Genomic DNA, 18,329 nt, shown 5'->3' on the forward strand with positions numbered 1-18,329 from the left:
ACTAGATCATTCTGAGGTACACTGATATCACTAGGAATAAAAACAGTTAAGATTCATAAAGGCCTGCAAAATGAAACTAGAAAAGAAAAGGAGAGACCCTTTCAAAACTTTCCATCAACAGAACAGTTAAGCAGCCATGATTCTTACCTCTTGCCTTATCACTTCTGAAAAATATTCTGTCTCGATGTGGAAGGTCACAGAAAACAGGTTTTTTCACTTTTGTGTTTGTTAAAATTTTCAATCTCAATTGCTATGGGAAATCAGCAGAGCAGAAAAGTGAGGAGTGGAAATAATCATAATCATACTATCTAGGAAGCACAATCAGGCAGCAGGGCCAACGCTGCCTCCTTACCACTGCACTGCAGTGAAGCCCTTGTGCTGGGTCCATGGTGCTCTTCCCACCCTTGCTCTCTAACCCTGCCCCTGCTCTGTGAGGGTTGGGGATGTTCTGAGATGTCACAAGGATGCACATCTATTTCAGTCAAGCCATGAATCAAATTGGATTTGTTCACATAGATCTGACAAAATAGCCTAAATCTATAAAAGTTCTCACTAAAAGTAAACTTGGCTGAAACTTTACAGCCTTGATCCCCAAACTTTGTTGTCCGCCTATGTCTAACTCTGCAGAGAAATTAAAAATGGTATTTGACTTTTCCTTGAAAACACCAAAATTTAATGACACTTGACTGTCAGCCTGCCTGCCTACCTATCAATCTGTATATGTACATACCAACTTATCTGATATTTAGCCTAACTCACCTCCCTCATAAAGCATAACCATTCCTAAATATTTCATTTAATACCGTTAGTCACAAAGAAGTTACAGCCTTTTACTGATTTCCATTGGTAGTTCATGGGAGATATGGATTTAGATTTAGATTTCACACCAGAGGTGAGCAGACTGTTTTCCAACTGCCAATCTAGGGTCCACATAGGTCCACGACTGAGACCCTATCCATCTGCCGATAGTGAACTGTTAAGAACAGGGTAGGAGGAGAAGGCATGGTTGGAGATCACCTATCACCATAGTAAAATGTGGGGCAGGTATGCCAAAGGCTTGCACAAGCCCCCCACCCCCTCTTTAAGTTTAAAATTGCTCTTCAGGTGAGTGTCCAAGGAAGCAAGATCAAAGCCTCTGTAATCCTACTATAACAGCAGTCAGACCCAAGAAGAGGAATGCAAAGTGCAGGACATTTTTATAGATCTATATAACTCAGTGCATTCTGCCATGGTTCTGAGGTTCCAGAGAGGCTGGACCACCTCTGAGGTCTCAACAGGCAAGGACCATGTACATTAATCTGAAGTGCTTTGAAAAGGAAGCTGGTGAGTCACAGAGTGCTTTATATTCATAAACTACCACATATAGGGTACACAGACTTCAAATATTAAATAGTGTCCTAAGTATTTTCACAAAGTTAAAGGTATGTAAATGATATAAAGAAGTACACAGATCATTATGTGTGGGATATTCAGTCTTGAAAACAGGCAGGCTGTTGATATATTATGTCTACTTAATACAGCTAACCTCAGAGGTTAAGTAAGGTCAGCCTTGGTTAGAACTTAGATGGGAGATCCACTTGAAATTCCAGATGGTTAGCTAGATGGGGAAGTCAAAAAGGAAAAAGCAACAGCAAACACTTCCATAGCATGACCAAGAAAAAAGCATGGATACAGCCCCAGGAGCTGAGCTTGAGTTGACACCTTTTCCTTAATAAAGCCCAGGGTAAAGGATAGGTAAAATTAGGGCTATAACTTTTAGGCTGCAATTAAACTCTAATGAAATCAGTTTCATATTGTTCTTAAGCCCCCTTTTCTCTTTCTTCTTTTCCTTTAATGAACTCAAAGGAAAAAAAAACAGAAAAACAAAATAAAACAAAAAACAAAATCAAATGTGACTTATTTAAAATATTACCAGATCATAGTATAAACACACAGAATAATAATTTTAATCACTGTTGGTAAGCCACCTTGAAGATACCTATAAATGAAAAAGTGGACAACCAAAACTATTTTACTTTATTCATAAAGGTAACAAAAAAATTGAAGCACATGGGTCATTATTAATGAATTCTAAAACTTCTCTAGTAGCCATAGGCACGTGAAAGGGGACGGGGATGAGCGGTGAAATGAGTGGTGAAAAGGGGAATTAAACAGTATAGTTTAATTTTACAATGCAAGCCCCATGACTTTCATACTTGCACCTGATGTTGGGACGTGTTGGAGTTTGCATCATGACATCACATCATTTTTTTTACCATTGGAGTTTGGAGCATGTGCCTATGCTAGTAGCTCATGGAAATGAACAAAACAGTTTTCTGGTTCATCGGGTTCAAGAGAAGATGCCACTCACCTTGAACAGACTATAAACATCAGCTTCTCTCTGATACCAAGGAGCCACCTTGAAATTCCCTTGCCTAGGATCCAAAGGGGGCAAGCAAGGATAGGGTTCAAAATCTTCCATGCGATAGTGAAATCCTTCTACTGCTATATCAAGCCAGTAAGTTAAAGAAGCAGCACCATATACCTAGGGACAAAAATGGCTGCAATGAATAACAACACAACTGTATTCAATAGTAATAAAGTAGAATCATACAGAGTTAGTGTAAAGGCACAATTTCTTTATGCTGTCCTGCAAAACTGTTGCCAACAAGTATAAACAATCCAGGCGATCAAGGAAGGAAAACACAAAGCAAATCCATGGTGGCGCTAAATGACTTAGACCAAAGTCATCTCTTTAAAATCAGTATATTTATGAGCAGTATATTTATGAAAAACTCCAGAGTGTATTTGTCTATAATTAATTATAAATCTATGTAGTCTAATAAAATCATAATCTCATGACACCTTGAAAAACAAGTTGAAGCATTCATGCAGTATAAAGCATATGAATCAGATTATTTGGCAGTGATATTGCTAGTTTTTAGTGGAGCAGAGGGATTATGGAAGTGCTGTACTGGCTGAGGAGGTTAAAAGGATTTATGGATTCTGCTGGTGACTGGGAAGAAGACAAAAACTGAATTATGGAATCCATCAGGCATCAGCCATAAAAGATAATGAAATTATTTATCTGCAGGTAATAGAGAATGGGGAGGAAAAATGCTAGTTATTCTTGGGTTTGGTTTAGGAGGGTATGTTTCCTTACTGTAAGTGGTGTCAGAGTTTGGTTCTTCTGTAAGAGGACACGCTTATCCACAGCCTGGACAGAGCACAGTGCACCGGGGGCAGCTTCTATCTGCAGATTGACCTTCGACCCTGGAAGTTCCTCCTCTGATGAGAACCCCAACTTCACCTGTGATGGAGGCAGAAGAGAGAGAGATTTTTACCACATGGGAGACCCATGTTGACAGTGGAGGGTAGAAAGTATACTATAAAAACATGAAAAAGCATGGGCAGGAGAAATCATTTCTCATAAAAGGGGAAGTGTGTCCATAGATTGGACACAATAATTGAGTTCACACATTGCCTATGGTTCCCAGAACAGAGTCTGTGTCTATGAACAAGCTTATAGATACTCCATTTGATGCCTTGCAGATTTCCTGTACACTCCAACTTTATTTAAAACCCACTGAATTTTAAATGGGAAGCTGGAATGCTGCCAAGCAAAAAACTAGGTTCTACTATAATCTGTATGTTCCACAAAGGTCCCATATTTTAGAAAATAAAAATAATGGGCGAATGAAACCAAGTGTTTTATTCAAAGTGACTGAATCTACAGAGGAAAAAAAGGCAACAGTAAATCAGGAAGGTAGAAGTGTCTTGATGGAAGGAAGCAATCTCACCAATTTGCTTTTTGGTAAGTAGAAATTTTGGGATTGGTGTCCCATAATAACCCAAAGATTGGGGACCCCTGCCTATGTTCTCTCTAAGATGTGCATGTCTGTGCGTGCACAGTACTTATGAACCTGCGCACATGGTAAAAAATCAAGTGCACACAAGATTAATTTCAAATAATAACAATAATAAATTTTGTGACCATAAAACTCAGGTCTCGCAACTCACAAAGAGTCCTGCACAAGCTTGCTGCCTCGGCTTAACTGCAGCAGCGAGAGTCGCTTGATGCTGCCATGGTGGAAATCGAGCAGGACTGCGTTACCTGCAGCAGTGGCGCCCTGTGATCCTCCCTGCTGCAGGTAAGGCGAGGGAGTCTGCCCCAAAGCCTCCTCCACACAAAGAAGTGCCTCCCTCCAAAAATGGTTTCATTAATTTTCCTCCTCCCTCCCCAAAAGGTTTAATTTACACCTGTTGAGTTCTGGGCCACACAAGGTCCATGAATGTTAACTTCATAACAATTTCAATGTTTAAGTTAATAATAAAGTTTCAGTAAGTTCAGAATACATTGAGAGAAGAAGGGAAGAATGGGGAAAAAAATGAAAGAGAGGAGGCTATCTAAATGCTTATTGTATAATACTTTTCTTTCTTTTTTCTTTAATTTTTCTTTCATTGCAATATTAAATCTGCCCCCCCCCCCCGGAAACAATTTTAAACGCTTACAAAATATTGATTGCAATGATCAGTTGGAGCACAATGGGAAGGAACTGTGTTGCTTCGTATATGGGTGACACGATTGTTTTGTTGTTGTTTTTATTGGTTTTGTTCTGAGCCACCTAGGATTACCGTACTGTATGCTAAGATAAAAGGCTTGGTTAACAAGCACGTGTATCCCCTTCCATTTTCTCTCCCACTTCACTTTATGCACAATGAGGAAGCCACGTTGGGGACAAATGGCAGCACGCCTGCTTTAACGCCCTGTGGCTTTGGGTGATGCGTGATTGCAGCTTCTTTGCTCTGTCCCTCTTGTTTCTTACAAACCTTATGCTTGAAGCACATGTTTATTTTGAACACATCAACGTCAGCTGCCACCTCGCCGTCAGCGAAGACTGCAAACAGCAGAAGCCTGGCAATGGGTGCCAGGTCAGAACTGGTGGTGAGGGTGAGGGAGAAGGTGCCTTTGAGTGCTGGGTCAGGGCAAAGAAAGGGTGGTGGGAAGAGAAAGAGCGAGAGAAAGAAAACTTATGTCTGCACTACAACACCCATAATTATGTGATATTAGAGGAAAGAAAAGTTAACAAAACTACTCACCCTCTCCTTTGTCAGTGTTACCAATTTCTTGCCAGTTCTGAAGCATTTCAAAATGCATCTGAATCTACTTCAAAACAAATCTACTGAAGTCCATTCGATCAAACCTACCAATCTATTATGGCAATTCATCTCTCAAACCACTACTGAGCCCAGGCTGCAGCAGTTTCACAAGCAAATACTCTGGGGGATCATCATTATTCTGATGAACTGTCTTAGTTTGGATATTTTCAGGAATACATTTGATTTCTAAAAATGATATTAAAATATGTGTATGATAATTACATTACAGAACAGATTACAGCTGTTATAAAGTTTAGTGCTAGATCTAAATATGCTCTGCATCTTTAATATGGATGTGATATTATGATAATAGTAATGTTATATTAATATTAAAGATGCATGGCATATTACAGTATCATAATATTTCATATATTACTCTTTTCTCACCAATTCTTCCACAATTTTCTTTCTAGTAAAAAAATCTTTGAGGAAAAAGCTGAATCATTCTACAATGCATTTTGATCAGAAGTTTCCTTCTATGTGGCAATATCAGAAGCTGAATAAGAATGTGAGCATGTCTATATGTTTCTGTATGTTTTTCCAGACACGCATATCCTGCCTGAATCAACAAAGAAAAATATTTTTTTCTTGTGACTTCAACATTTCTGAAAATGTGTTGTCTTACTCAGAAACCTGTGGTATTTCATCTAGCACTGCCCTCTCTTCAAATTAGCACCTCAATAGTTTTGGGAGGGTCCCTTTTCCCATGACGGGGGAACAGCTTGTGAAGATGACAAACATTTAAAAATTCACAGCATTCCCTATACTCCAACATCAAAATTGGTATATGTTCATTTGTTTCATATGGTTATTATATATTGCATCTGAGATGCTGTCTAGGGTTAGCTCTGTCTGAAATAAAATAAAAGCAAAATAAATAAAACACAAACTAGACAGAACAGGACTTTGTATGATAGAAGAGGACATATAACAACATAATTCTTCTACTACTTACTCTCATCCTGGCCAATGGGCACTTGCTTCTGTCCACTGGAGACAATCTTTCCCCTTGATACAACCTGGTAATAACAGAGGCAGTAAGTTATGAGCTATACAAAAACATCGCATAAAACTACACACAGGAAGAAGATGATAAGGGGGGATGTTGGACAGAAGGAACAGCATCATAGCTTTTGCTACAGAAGACCTGTAACAGAAAAGGAAAGGAATAGCCCTGCATTTTTTAAATAACACATCACACAACTGAAGCTACAGGTTTTGCCTCTGAAAGTGTAAGTGGAGGCAACTATCATGGTTGGCAGAACTGCAGGTGCTGTATTCTCCCCTCTCATTTTCCTCTGAAAGTCTACGCAAAGAAGCTCTCCGTGTAAAGAGTTTGATTTGCCTCAATTACTGCTTCACAACCACCAACATAAGATATAGAAATGCCAGTATCTCTGGAAACACTGTTTTCAGTTTTGTTCTTCTGTCTTACTCTTCTCATCCTACTTAGTTTAGAATTTTTCTTTTCTTTCTTCTTTTCAGGAATTGGGTACTATGTTGCCTGTGTTAATACTTTATTTCTCCCTTTTTATTTTTGTTCTTTTCCATTCTTCTCTTACACACACCATGTTGCCCTTTCCAGAACTGTTAGATGCTCACCAAGTAATAGAAATCTACGTGGTCGGCCTCGGGGTCCAGCTCTTTCCGGTCAAGGATATAATCCACCAGCACTTCCTGATGCTTTCCACAGGGCAATTCTCCCTCCACATGCTGAATCTCAAGGAAACTGTTACTCTCTGAGTAGAAGGGCTTCAGCCACTTATAATCTTCAGAGTTTGACATCTGAGCAACCTGTTCTTCAGTTTTACTCCCAAATGTGTTTGTTGCCTATAAGGAAAAGGCACAACAACAATGGGAATTATCAGCATTCAAGCACAACTTGGAGTGATATTTGCAACTGTTTAGCAGGAGAAAACTGGATGGTCAATATGCCAAGACAGGCTGACACTGTAAAGTTAAACCAGTTTTCAAACCAATTTAACATTCTTATATTACAGGTGGTCCTTGTTTAGCAGCCACAATTGGGACTGGTAACTCAGTTGATAAGTGACATGGTTGCTAAATAGAAAATCACATGACCATGACTGTGCTTACGATCTTACTTCAGCTTTCCCTTTCCCCACTCCCTGCCCTTTGGAATGCTCACCCTGGCACTGGGACAATTAGCAGGAAGGGAATTAATGTTTGTATCTACATTCTTTGGAGAGGAAGGGATTATAAGAGAGTAAGCAGGCACATAATGGGGAATATACATACAAAGGAATGCACTGGCACTGGCTGTTTGCCTAGCATGCTCCCACTCCAAACTGCTGCGAAGGCAAACAAAAGCCAAAGGTGTGAAACCGATTAGTCTTGTACTGATTAGTCTTGTCAGTTACAGGCAGCAGCTGCCAGCCAGCTAATTAAGTTTGGAGAGCTGAGCTCGTTAACCTGGGATTAGCACTGCACTGCACTGCAGAGAAAAGCAGCTCAGGAACAGATTGCTTGTTTGTTTGCTCTCTCTGCTCTGCAAAGGGGGAAAAGAAAAAACAGATCAGGCATCGGACAACACATACTAACCGACTGTAATGGCAAACACATGACTGAGAAAGAGAAGCTGTGAAGGTCGTAAATGTGGGCATTGGTCACAAAGTTACTTTTTTCAATACTGTCGTAATTTTGAACAGTCACTGCCTGAGGGAGTCACTAAGTGAGGTCTACCTGTACTGAGAAGCCCAGCTATGACAATATTCAGATATGTAAAAGATCTAATACCTTGGTTCTTACCATTTTTGTTCCTAAAAAAGTGAAAGAGCAAGAAAGCCTAATGTTGTCAAAATGGCACTCATGTCCTCACAAGGATTAGCACATCTCTTGGGAAAACCTTTGTCCAACTGAATGCTCCACATTATATTTTGTTGCAGCTGTTGCAAGTCTCACAAATGATTTTGTTACAATCTAACCACTGCAACTTCACAATATACTTCTTTTCAGCCATTTGTTGTTGTATTTGATATTGAGAATATGAACTTTTTCATGCTAGTGGTGTAGCTAAACTACATTATTAATATGCCACTGGACATTGTGATTCCTTGCAAATTTTATTTTGATTTGTGTCAGCTCACCTTTATAGAAACCATGGTGTCATTCCAGGCAGTTGTATCTAGAGAGAAGTAGGCAGTACCATCCCCATCTGTGATATACTGAATGTGGGTCAGCGCATCATCCACATCAACAATGAGATGGACAGTGTAATTTCTGACTGGTGAATCATTGACTGAAACTCTAATCTGCAGGAATAAGTATACAGTGACTTAGCAGTGTGTGCAATGCTTCCTTCATACAATAAATGTGCAGTGATAATTCATTTCTACGCACTCTTAAGAAAGAGCCATCTGAACCAGGACAATACATATTCCCCCGTTTTTCAGGCTGGAACACATTTACAAGCTTGGAAAGGGGCTTTAGGCTATCAAGGCTAAACCCTGCTCAGTGCAGGAAGCTGCCTTCAAGCATCCCTGACAGATAGTTGTCTAGCTTCTAACAAAACACGTCCAAGGTAAACTGCTTTCACACTAAACTGCTCTTGATATTTCTAACATTCAGTCAGAACCTGGCTTCTTATAGTTTGAATCCATTTTTCTTGTCTTGGAACAAAGAACAGGTCTTGAAATGTTACCGTGTAACATCCTTTCAGGTACCTGAAATATCTTCCCTCAGTCTTCTCAAGTTTAAACATGCTCAGCTCCCTCATGGGGCTTAGTTTATAATTCTCTCATTGTTGTTATTTGAATCTCTTCCACTTTGTCTGAATATTTCTAAAAGTACAGTGTCCAGAAATGGACACAATACTTGAGGTAAAGACTAACCAAAGAATAAAATGGAACTATTACTTTTTCTATTATTTACAAACTATAGTTCCACTGAACTTGTTTAAAATTCCACTTGTCCTTTTTTGCAACCACATCACACTGTTAACTCATATTCAGTTTGTGATCAATTACTCGCAAGAGTATAACTACTCTTGATCATTAGTATCAAGTCTGTCAGTTCCAAGAGTTTTTTCATTAATATCAAGCCACTTTTTCTAATCCTTTGCGTGTGTATTTGATTTCTGTTTCCTCAGTGAAGAACTTTACCTTTGTCCCTGTTAAATTTCATTCTGGTTATTTTTAGCCCATTGCTCGAACCTATCAATTTAGGTTTGGGGTGATGTGGTGGTGGGGTGGTCTCAGTTATATTACCCAATGTGATGTCACTGGCCAATTTGGTAAGCATTCCCTCCACCTCTTCATTTAAGTCATGATCTAAAATCCTGAAAAGTACAAATCCCAGGATGAAACCTTGTGGCACCTCATCCAACAACCCAGTTTGATGAGGAATCATGGATTAGCATTTTTTATGTACAGTTTTCAAACAAACTAGGTATTCAGCTAATTGGCTGTTTCACCACTGGGGGGGGCAGTTCCACCCCACGTCAGCCACTACTTCATGGGGAAGAGAGACTTTTTTGATGGTGGGAGACCTTGTACTGAAAAGACTCAATCCTCCTCCTTCTCCTCCTCTTCTCTTGACACCCATTGGTGGCAAGAAAAGAAACCGCAGAGAAGCAGTAAAGAACAGCTCCTTTCCTGCCCTTTCCTCAGCCCCACAGAGCAATCACTCCATGAGATCAGAGAACTGACAGCAGAAGAGCTGTGGGATCTTCTAAATGGCATCAAAGAAAGGGTTCCCCCTTCTACCTGTTGTCACCTCCTCTTTGCTACTGATGCAGACAGAAGCCCTGTCTGCTTTGTTGCCAAGGCAGTAGAAGCTGGAGATGAGGACAGCACTTTTAAAGCCAGCATAGTTTTCTGCCAGCTGCCATGCACAATAGGAACACTTCAGTGCTGTTGTTCAGAAGAGCTGTTAGTTTCACAGAAATATATTTCATTTATTTCATCCGCTAATTCATACTATTTACCCTTTACTCCTCTTACATTCCAAGTTGCAATGCTAATAACTCCTTATTAAACTGGAAAAGTGGATTCAGTTGGGATGTTACCTTTCCAGAGTAAGGGAAACCTTGCTTATAGAAAGGATTGAGTTCCCCAAATGCCACATCCACTTCACTGGTAGCAATAGGAATGTTGTCCTTTTTTGTCGCCTTCAGTCCTACACGGAGAGATGATAGAAAGGATGCCAGAAAAACTTGATGGGATAGTTACATTCCTTCCTTCTTTCAGAAGCCCAGAAAAAGATATGAAAGCAAGGCATCCTCTTGCTAAGCAGGAGGACAAAACTAAACGTGAAAAAGTAATAGGAGGACCATAAGGAGAACATGCATGTGTGTTGAAGCCTGTATGAGGATGAAGTAGAGGGGCTTCTAAAGGGGGAGTTTAATGTACAATCATCCTGCCTTACTTATGACAGCCTAGGTGAAATTCTGATCTTTCCTGTCTTCCTACTACTACTTCTGTTTTCTTTTTCATTTCCACCAAAATATGCCACAGTAAATAAGAGAGAATAGCTGCAGAGGTTCTTCTAAATGATAAGCACCAGGAGCTCTCGGTCTGGAAGCAACACTATCTCTCCTTGCCAAGTTCCCACTCACCTCCTCCTCAATTATTTTATTAAGCTATTATTCACTGCCACTGCATTTGCACCAATAATATTTTAAGGTTGGCTTTAGCTATTGAAAAGTTCAATCACAAGCCAAATAACAACTTTGGAGGAGTGATCTCTGACAGATTTTAGCATGGGGAAAAAGGGTTTTTTCCTTTTTTTGCTCCTGACTGCCCATGCCATAGCCTCCACTTATAGCCAAAATAAAAGAGAATCACAAAACTACAAGTGATACAGTAAAGCTTGGTATATTTTAGTCCTAATGGTGCCTCTTGCATAGGAAGGCACAGATTATGAATCTTATTTATTACTTTGGATTTTCTTTCGAGATAACATTTGTTGTGAGTCTGCACTACATATTGAAACATTCTACAATAATTTTTGGAGGTCTGTAACTCAGTGGAAGGAACAGCGTTTTCATATAGAATATTCTGAATTCAGTTTTTAGCATTTCCAACTACTGTAAAGGACTGCAGATGGAAAGGACGTGAAGGACCTCTTAAAAAGCCATTACTAGTCATGTTAAGCAAATAGATGCTTGGCCATAGTTACTTCAATACTATGGTCTCTTAAACAATGTTGAGGCACTGGTGTTCTACAATCAACTGGAAACAGCACTAAAAATATACAGTGGTTCCACAATGCATTGTGTAAGTCTTTCACTATCCCTACCCAAGCCCTTCTGAAACATTTACTCAAAAGTCAGTTGCAAAGATTTGCAATATTAATTACAAAGCTCTTAATTCTGCCCTCTTTGCTGCTTCCTGCATGATATGAGATCAATAGGCTTTTAGTAGACTTCTACTGCCTACGAGGTGAATTTGATTTCTGGTTCTGTTGTGAAAAGCCAGTCTGCTTGCCAGCTTCTCATGTTAGCCAGCAGAATTCAGAAAGACATATATTGGCAGACACATATTTTCTCAGATAGACTTCTCCAAAATGCATCTTCATAAGTCACAGTTGCACGAGCACAAGAGCAAAGGAGATCCTCCTAGACCCTCCTCTTTTGGAAAGAAAAAGTTTTTTTTCTTTTAAAATCCAAGCAAAACATACAAAAGAAACTGGGTGATGTTTTAAAAATTAAAAGGGAAATACAAATGGTAAACCAAGAGAATGATCTGGAAAAAGTTTTCTGATTGGATTTACAAAAGAGGCTTGTTAAAGACTTGAAGAAATCTGTATGATGGGATAAAGAAGAATTGAAGAGAAATCAAATCCTACAACAATATTTGATTGAATTAAAGGTTAAGACTGTTAGAAGTAAAAGGAAGGAATATAAAGTTGGTTTTTTTGATCAAGGTTAAACTAAGACATTTTGTTGCAATGTTCTGACAACCCTTTACAGACATTTTGGTGACTGAAAAAGATTTAAAAGTTGATGTTTTATGGATTTGTTTATAGATAAGGGACAGGATATGGGATGAAGAGATCTCTGATTAACCTTACAGGGGGTGAACAGTTATTAAATTTGTCTATACTTGTGATGAAGGTTGGAAGTCACTTCTTTATATATTTCTGTGGAGTCCTTGGGGTCCTCTGAGCTTGGTTCTTTTCTTGCAAACGTTTCATTACCTGGCTCGGTAACATCTTCAGTGCTAAAATGGGATGGGGTTTGCGCTCTATTTATGTGGTGTGGCCTGCCTTGCCAGTGCTGGTAAGGGTGGGGGTTTATATATTTCTTTTCTTTTTCTTTATTATATTCTCTTTTTCTTTTCTTCTTCCTTTTTACTCTTGCATTTTTTATTCTTTCTTTCCATTCTCTTCTTTTTCGCTAAGTTTAGTTTGTATTAGTTTTTACTACTGTAATTAAAATTCTTAATACAAATTATATTTGAGAAAAAAAGAAAAAAAAGAAAAAGAAAATAAAATCCAAACAGAATTTAGACACTCTTTAGAGAAAGAGCTAAAGTAATATTTCTCCTCAGCCTTTGGTTAAAGGTTGCTACACTACAGGAACCCAGGAAATTCAGATAGCAAAGAGGAAACTTTTGCTTCAAGAAATATGTGTGTCTCTAAGGAACAGCTAAAGAAGTTTAGCTAGAAATCTTCTTAGGATTGTATGGTTTATTTTATTGTGTGTTTAAGACTACTTGATGATCTCTGGTGAATCCTAGTGTACTTTATACAAATTGGTATCTCTTCCCAACAGAGTTGTTCTATTTTAATAGCAGATCAGTATCATTCTATGTTGTACCCAGAATCTTCTATCTTTTTCTGTACTTTTTTTCCTTTGGAGGTTGTTTTAAAATTGCTTTCTATGTTTTGAACAGACATATCTTCTTATCTCTTTTGTCACTGAATGTTTTACATATGATTATTTAAAGCAACAAAAGGAATTTTTAGATACTTTTTTTACTTTTTTAATGAAGCAAATATATTTGTTGCCAGAAAGATTGATCTATCTCCAAAAGGGGAAAGAGGGCACTGATTTCCCAGCACATGTCTCACAATTCAGGCCTAGGAGGTAGTGATCATTTGATAATTTTTATAATATTTTTTCTTTTGTATTTCCAGGAAAGGACATAGATCTGACCTCTCCCACACACCGGTGTTAAAGGGGAGAACTCCAGGTAAACTCATACCCTTGGAAGAAGGTGGAGCAATAGTAATTACCAAGTCTAACACCAAGATTATAACTAGTCAGACAATCAAGCAGTAAACAATACCATAATCAAAGAACTACCAGGAGAACCCCCCACCACCAACAACACTGGCAGGGCAATCCACTGTATATAAACAGAGAGCAAACCCCACTCCATTCTAGCACTGAAGATGTTACTTAGCTGGGTAATGAAACATTTGCAAGAAAACAACCAAGCTCAGAGAACCCCAAGAACTCCCCAGTTTTTGGATTAGTTAGAATGTTTTGCGGGGAAGGAGATGTTTGAATTTGCAGACTTCACTTTTATCTTAAAGACAGAGTTAGTCTAAGTCCAAGTAAACTTGCAGAATCATCTTGGATAAGTAGTTTTGCATAAGGTTTCCACTCCCCCACGACCCTGATGGACTGATGACATAAACAGATGGAACTTGATCAGCAGAGAAGATTAATCCCTATTTCCTGTAGTTAGAAATGTACTCTGCACAGACTATGGCTCCACCTTTTACAGGATGGTTTTATTATTTAGCACTTTTCTCAGTGGGAGAAGGGAAAAGCAGAGAATCTAGCAAGAGATGTTCCATACCGTTCCCCCAGGACAAAACCCAGAGAGGCTCCTATGATAATTCTGCCACAGTTCATTTCCTTTCCTGGAGAAAGACCATGGTGGTATGTCTAGCAAGAACTTGTCATGATACCCCACAACCAAGACAGGACCCTTTGTGGGCCAAGGCCTTGCTCAAGGCCCATTGGGTTAGATGGCTAAGCCTGGAGAGCTAGAGAGATGATCAGATATGGACAATTTGGCACATTAACAATACCACATTCCTCAGCTGCCCAAATTTGTTTTAAGATGGGCAGCCACACAATTTTCCATAAAATAAATAAACAGTGGTATTTCACCTTTTGTTAAATCCCACAAGGGATTTCCGTGGACAAATATAGGTGCGAAGGGTCAAAAACTCAGATACAACACAGAAATGAACCCAAACTCTTAGAAGAATATTAAACACTGCATTTCCTTGTACCTGTTCCTTCCTCCTCCAGTACTGCAGATAATGCCATCAGGTTCTCATAGCCTTTTACAAGCAGATTAATATCAGTCCCATTAATAGTAAAAGTGGCACAACCAGTCTTGTCTGTCTAGAGTTATAAAAAAACAAAACACAAACACAGATTAACACAGCCCTAACCTTAACCCCTTGAACAGGTGGATTATGATTCTTTTGTGTTGCACCAGTTACTCAGAACTGCTTAGACATCCTTTGGAATACAATGCTGCTGTTGTACCACTAGTATAATTAAATTGCACCACAGCTAGTAGGGGCAACAAATGTTTCAGCATCTGATATATCTTTGCCACGCACATTCCTTTTCAAACTTAGACCAGTCATATAAGCACCCCAAAGGCTTGAGAGCAGGCTCAAATGGAATATTAAGGCAACCTAACATTTGCCTGCCCCTGAAGAGGAATAAAGGGTTCTCCTTCCTGTAACTGTAAAGTCAGTCTGTGAAATGTGTGATTTGATCCAATCCGATCATATAAAATAAAGTGTGAAAAAATATATTAATGACACATCAATTCATACATTTTCTAACTCTACAAGAGAGTGGAGAATAGATGCAGAGTTGCCATTTTTGGCAAAACTTATAATATCTTGGTTGAAGCTCTTATAGCTGTGCAAAAGGGTACTTCTGTGTTAGGAACCATTAGGAAAGCAATACAAAATGAAACTGGACATTATGGTGCTTCTCTCTAAATCTTTTGTGTGACCAAGCTTGCAGTCCTGCATTACATGCTGTTCAGCACTCCTTACTGCATAGCTAGAAAAGAAAAATGCAGTTAGTATGATCAAGAGACTGGAGCAAGTCTCAGACAACCCAGATTTCCAGTCTTAAAACTCTTTAACTTAAGGGGAAAAGGACATTATCAAGGCATATAAAACTGCTCATAATGAAGCTGAATAGTAAGATATCCCAAGCCAAACCAAAAAAAGAGTACAGTACTTTTTGTTACATTTACAGAGCATACTTAAACGTTGGAATTTACTACCACAAAACATAATCTAGCCAACCTTCAACCTTTACAGGGGGTTTAGATAATTTCAGGGAGAGCATGGCACTAGAATTAATTAATTAAAGCTACTAGAATTAAATAATGTGGATAGCACCAAAAAGCAAAAGAAAGAGGAAAGCCTGCTAATGTTACAAGAAACATATTTATTAAATGTATAGATCCTTCTTTGGGGGCTTTATCTCTTTACATCTCTCAAAATCCTAGGGGATCCTAGCTAGTGGGCAACAGTGTGTAGGCTTGCAAAGTGATCTCTAGATCACAGAGTCTAACTTGCACAGAATAGTGTGAGCATCCTTAATGTAAAATTAGGCTCTGCTTGTGTAGATGGCATACTGGCCAAACTATAGTAAAACTGACTATTAGCAAGCAGTGCTGTACAGGTACAACAAAGGCTGGCAGCCTAGTCTACACCCTCTCCATCTTACTAAAAAGCATTATGTGAATGCCTTAGCTGATTAAAGCTATGATGGATGGTGGACATCAATATCTATGGGTCCATTTGGTGAACTCCATGAGATATGAAAGATTGTGACTTGGAATGTTAGAGAAATAGTAAACAGCATGATTTAATAAATTAAATGAAATAAATTATTCATCTTGTATGCCTGTAAACCTAAGAAAGGAGAAGGATGTCACCGATCTGAAAGAAGGTAATCTTGATTTTATAGAGTGGAGTTGATAAATACATGCAAGGAAGTGAACATGCAGATTTAATTATGGATGAAAGGGCTAAAATATATGTCAGAAAGTATGAACTGGTGTCATGCAGGTTTTATGGGTGCATATGAAAATAGGTTGGTAATTGTGGCATGTTATGCTCCACTGAAAAAGGAATGGTTCAGGTGGTAAGTTGCAAAAATGGAAAAATCAGAGATTAGTTTTGGGACAAGTTGAGCAATATTCTGAATGAATATGATCCGGGGAAAATTTCCATTTTAGGAGGCATGACTGGATGGTAGGAATGAAACAAGAGAAAACAAAAAATTACTGGGCCATTTGAAGACCCAAGAATGAATGAAAGTGGCATTTGCAGGTAGTTGTTGTTTAGCGACTGCCTCATTTAGTGACCATTCACAGTTACAACAGTGATGAAAAAGTAACTTTACAACCAATCCTTACATTTATGACCTTCGCAGGTCTGTAAAGGAAAGGAAAGCTGAAGTAAGATCACAAGCACAGTCACAGTTTCACTTACTGACTGCTTCACTTAACAACCAAGTTGCTGGTCCCATTGTGGTCACTAAACGAGGACTATCTGTAGTTTTTAATCTTCTTACAAATAAGTCTGCTTCAAATAGATGGTTTAAGCATAAGTCTATTCATGCATTCATATAGAAAAGGAATACATTGAAAAGCAATTTGATTATTCATAATGAAAGACTGAGAAAATTAGAGAAGGATACAAGGTGAGAGGTATGAATGGGACAAGGGACAGACAGAAATGTGTAGAATTATGCTAATAAGAAATATGAAAAAGTAACGTTGAAGTGAAAGAGGCTGTGGGTAAGGAAAAACATGTAAGAAAATGATTTACTACAAAATAAAACAAAGCTAAGAAAAATATATTGTGTAAAACAGATGCAAAGAATGTAATCAAAGCACAATTGAGATTAAAAGAGGCAGATAAAATGCAGAGCAATTTTGATGGAAATAAAAAGTTGCTTTGAAAATTGGTAAAAAAGATTAGATTTAGTTAGATTTCATTTTCTCTTATGACTGGCTTTTAATTTCTTTTGTTCATTACTTCTCACTCTTTTTCAGTATTTTGCATAACATTTCTTATCTCAAAAGTAGAGTAAATGGGCAAGGATTCACAGGTTTTTCAAGTTATTCTATTAGTTACCTTTTTATATAATATCAGTCTCATGCATATGTTTGCATATTCATGTCTGTATATGTGTATGAGCTTCTGGTGGAGAGGCAGGATATAAATATAACAATACACACACCCTTTGAAGAAAAAATGGCCCCTGATTAAGACTCTTTCTGAAACACAATAGATTTTCACCTTGTCTTAATATTAGCAAGCCTTCCTCTTATTTCTTACTCAATGTCTGCTAATCCCAAAGGGTTAGGGTTTAACTGAGAAATCCTCCCTGTTGACCTAACTTTAGCATTCACTGTCCTTTCCATCCACTGTCTTTGCCTTTGGGAATAAAGGGGGATGATAAGGGTAACGTCAGACCTTCAGTCTGTAAACCAAAGAAAAGGAGTAAGCAATTCATCCAAACATTCCTTTGCACAAAGGCAACCTTACCCGCTCACTGTAACTTTTTACAATCTTAGGCAAATCTATTTGTGTAACGATTCCAAAGGCTTCTGATGCCTTCCTTGTCAAGTTGATATACACATTTCCTCGAACAGGTTTTCCATATGGGTACCTGTGAGAAACAAACAGAAGAAATATGGAAGTATGGAAGAAATATGCTTGAGTGTAAAGGAATGGTTTGTGCTGCACCAGAGGGAATCCTGAATATATCAGGAGTTAAAATGTAAAGATTCCTTCAAATCAACTGAGCTGACCTGGCAGGTCTAAGTATGGTCAAGCCCAGTTATTAATATAATGGAAGACCTCCAGAAAAACACATGGTTGCAGGTTCAGCTGGGAAATCTTTTTGGAAAATGCAACAACGACCCAGTTCTGTCCTGCTGCAGAGAAATCTTGTAACAATAGATAAGCTCTTCCTTTCCCCCCCAAAGAACTTGTTCTTCATTTCCAATTGCTTCATAAACTGCCCTGCCCCGTTGTGAATCAGTCCTCAATGGACAGAGCAAAGCACAAAATTATGTTTTGAATTTTAAAAGTTTGAAAGCCTTGGGAGAAAATGCCTATCTGCAAATGTGATGGGCCATCTCTGTAAATGCAGTGCCACAAGCATTTGGCATGAAGAAAAAAGTCTGGAGTCTTGAAAAAACAAGAAAAAGAAG

At 38.5% G+C, this 18,329-nt stretch overlaps 1 protein-coding gene across 1 annotated transcript in view; it reads right to left on the reverse strand.

Moving 5' to 3' along the window:
* Nucleotides 1-18,329, reverse strand: part of LOC112540856 (alpha-2-macroglobulin-like protein 1) — a 48,740-nt gene that overhangs the window by 17,656 nt on the left and 12,755 nt on the right. Inside the window, exons 9-18 of the mRNA XM_088137572.1 lie at nucleotides 17,659-17,782; nucleotides 14,353-14,467; nucleotides 10,166-10,275; nucleotides 8,247-8,411; nucleotides 6,742-6,969; nucleotides 6,095-6,158; nucleotides 4,810-4,955; nucleotides 3,143-3,289; nucleotides 2,351-2,524; nucleotides 148-250 (exon numbers count right to left, since the gene is read on the reverse strand). Coding sequence (XP_087993698.1) covers nucleotides 148-250; nucleotides 2,351-2,524; nucleotides 3,143-3,289; nucleotides 4,810-4,955; nucleotides 6,095-6,158; nucleotides 6,742-6,969; nucleotides 8,247-8,411; nucleotides 10,166-10,275; nucleotides 14,353-14,467; nucleotides 17,659-17,782 — 1,376 coding nt within the window. The remainder of the gene's footprint in view (nucleotides 1-147; nucleotides 251-2,350; nucleotides 2,525-3,142; nucleotides 3,290-4,809; nucleotides 4,956-6,094; nucleotides 6,159-6,741; nucleotides 6,970-8,246; nucleotides 8,412-10,165; nucleotides 10,276-14,352; nucleotides 14,468-17,658; nucleotides 17,783-18,329) is intronic.

Source organism: Python bivittatus, unplaced genomic scaffold (genome assembly GCF_059951505.1).
Source record: "Python bivittatus isolate LINGU-HERP-01145 unplaced genomic scaffold, Pbiv_v1 ctg000220_np1212, whole genome shotgun sequence".
NCBI classification, from domain to species: Eukaryota; Metazoa; Chordata; class Lepidosauria; order Squamata; family Pythonidae; genus Python; species Python bivittatus.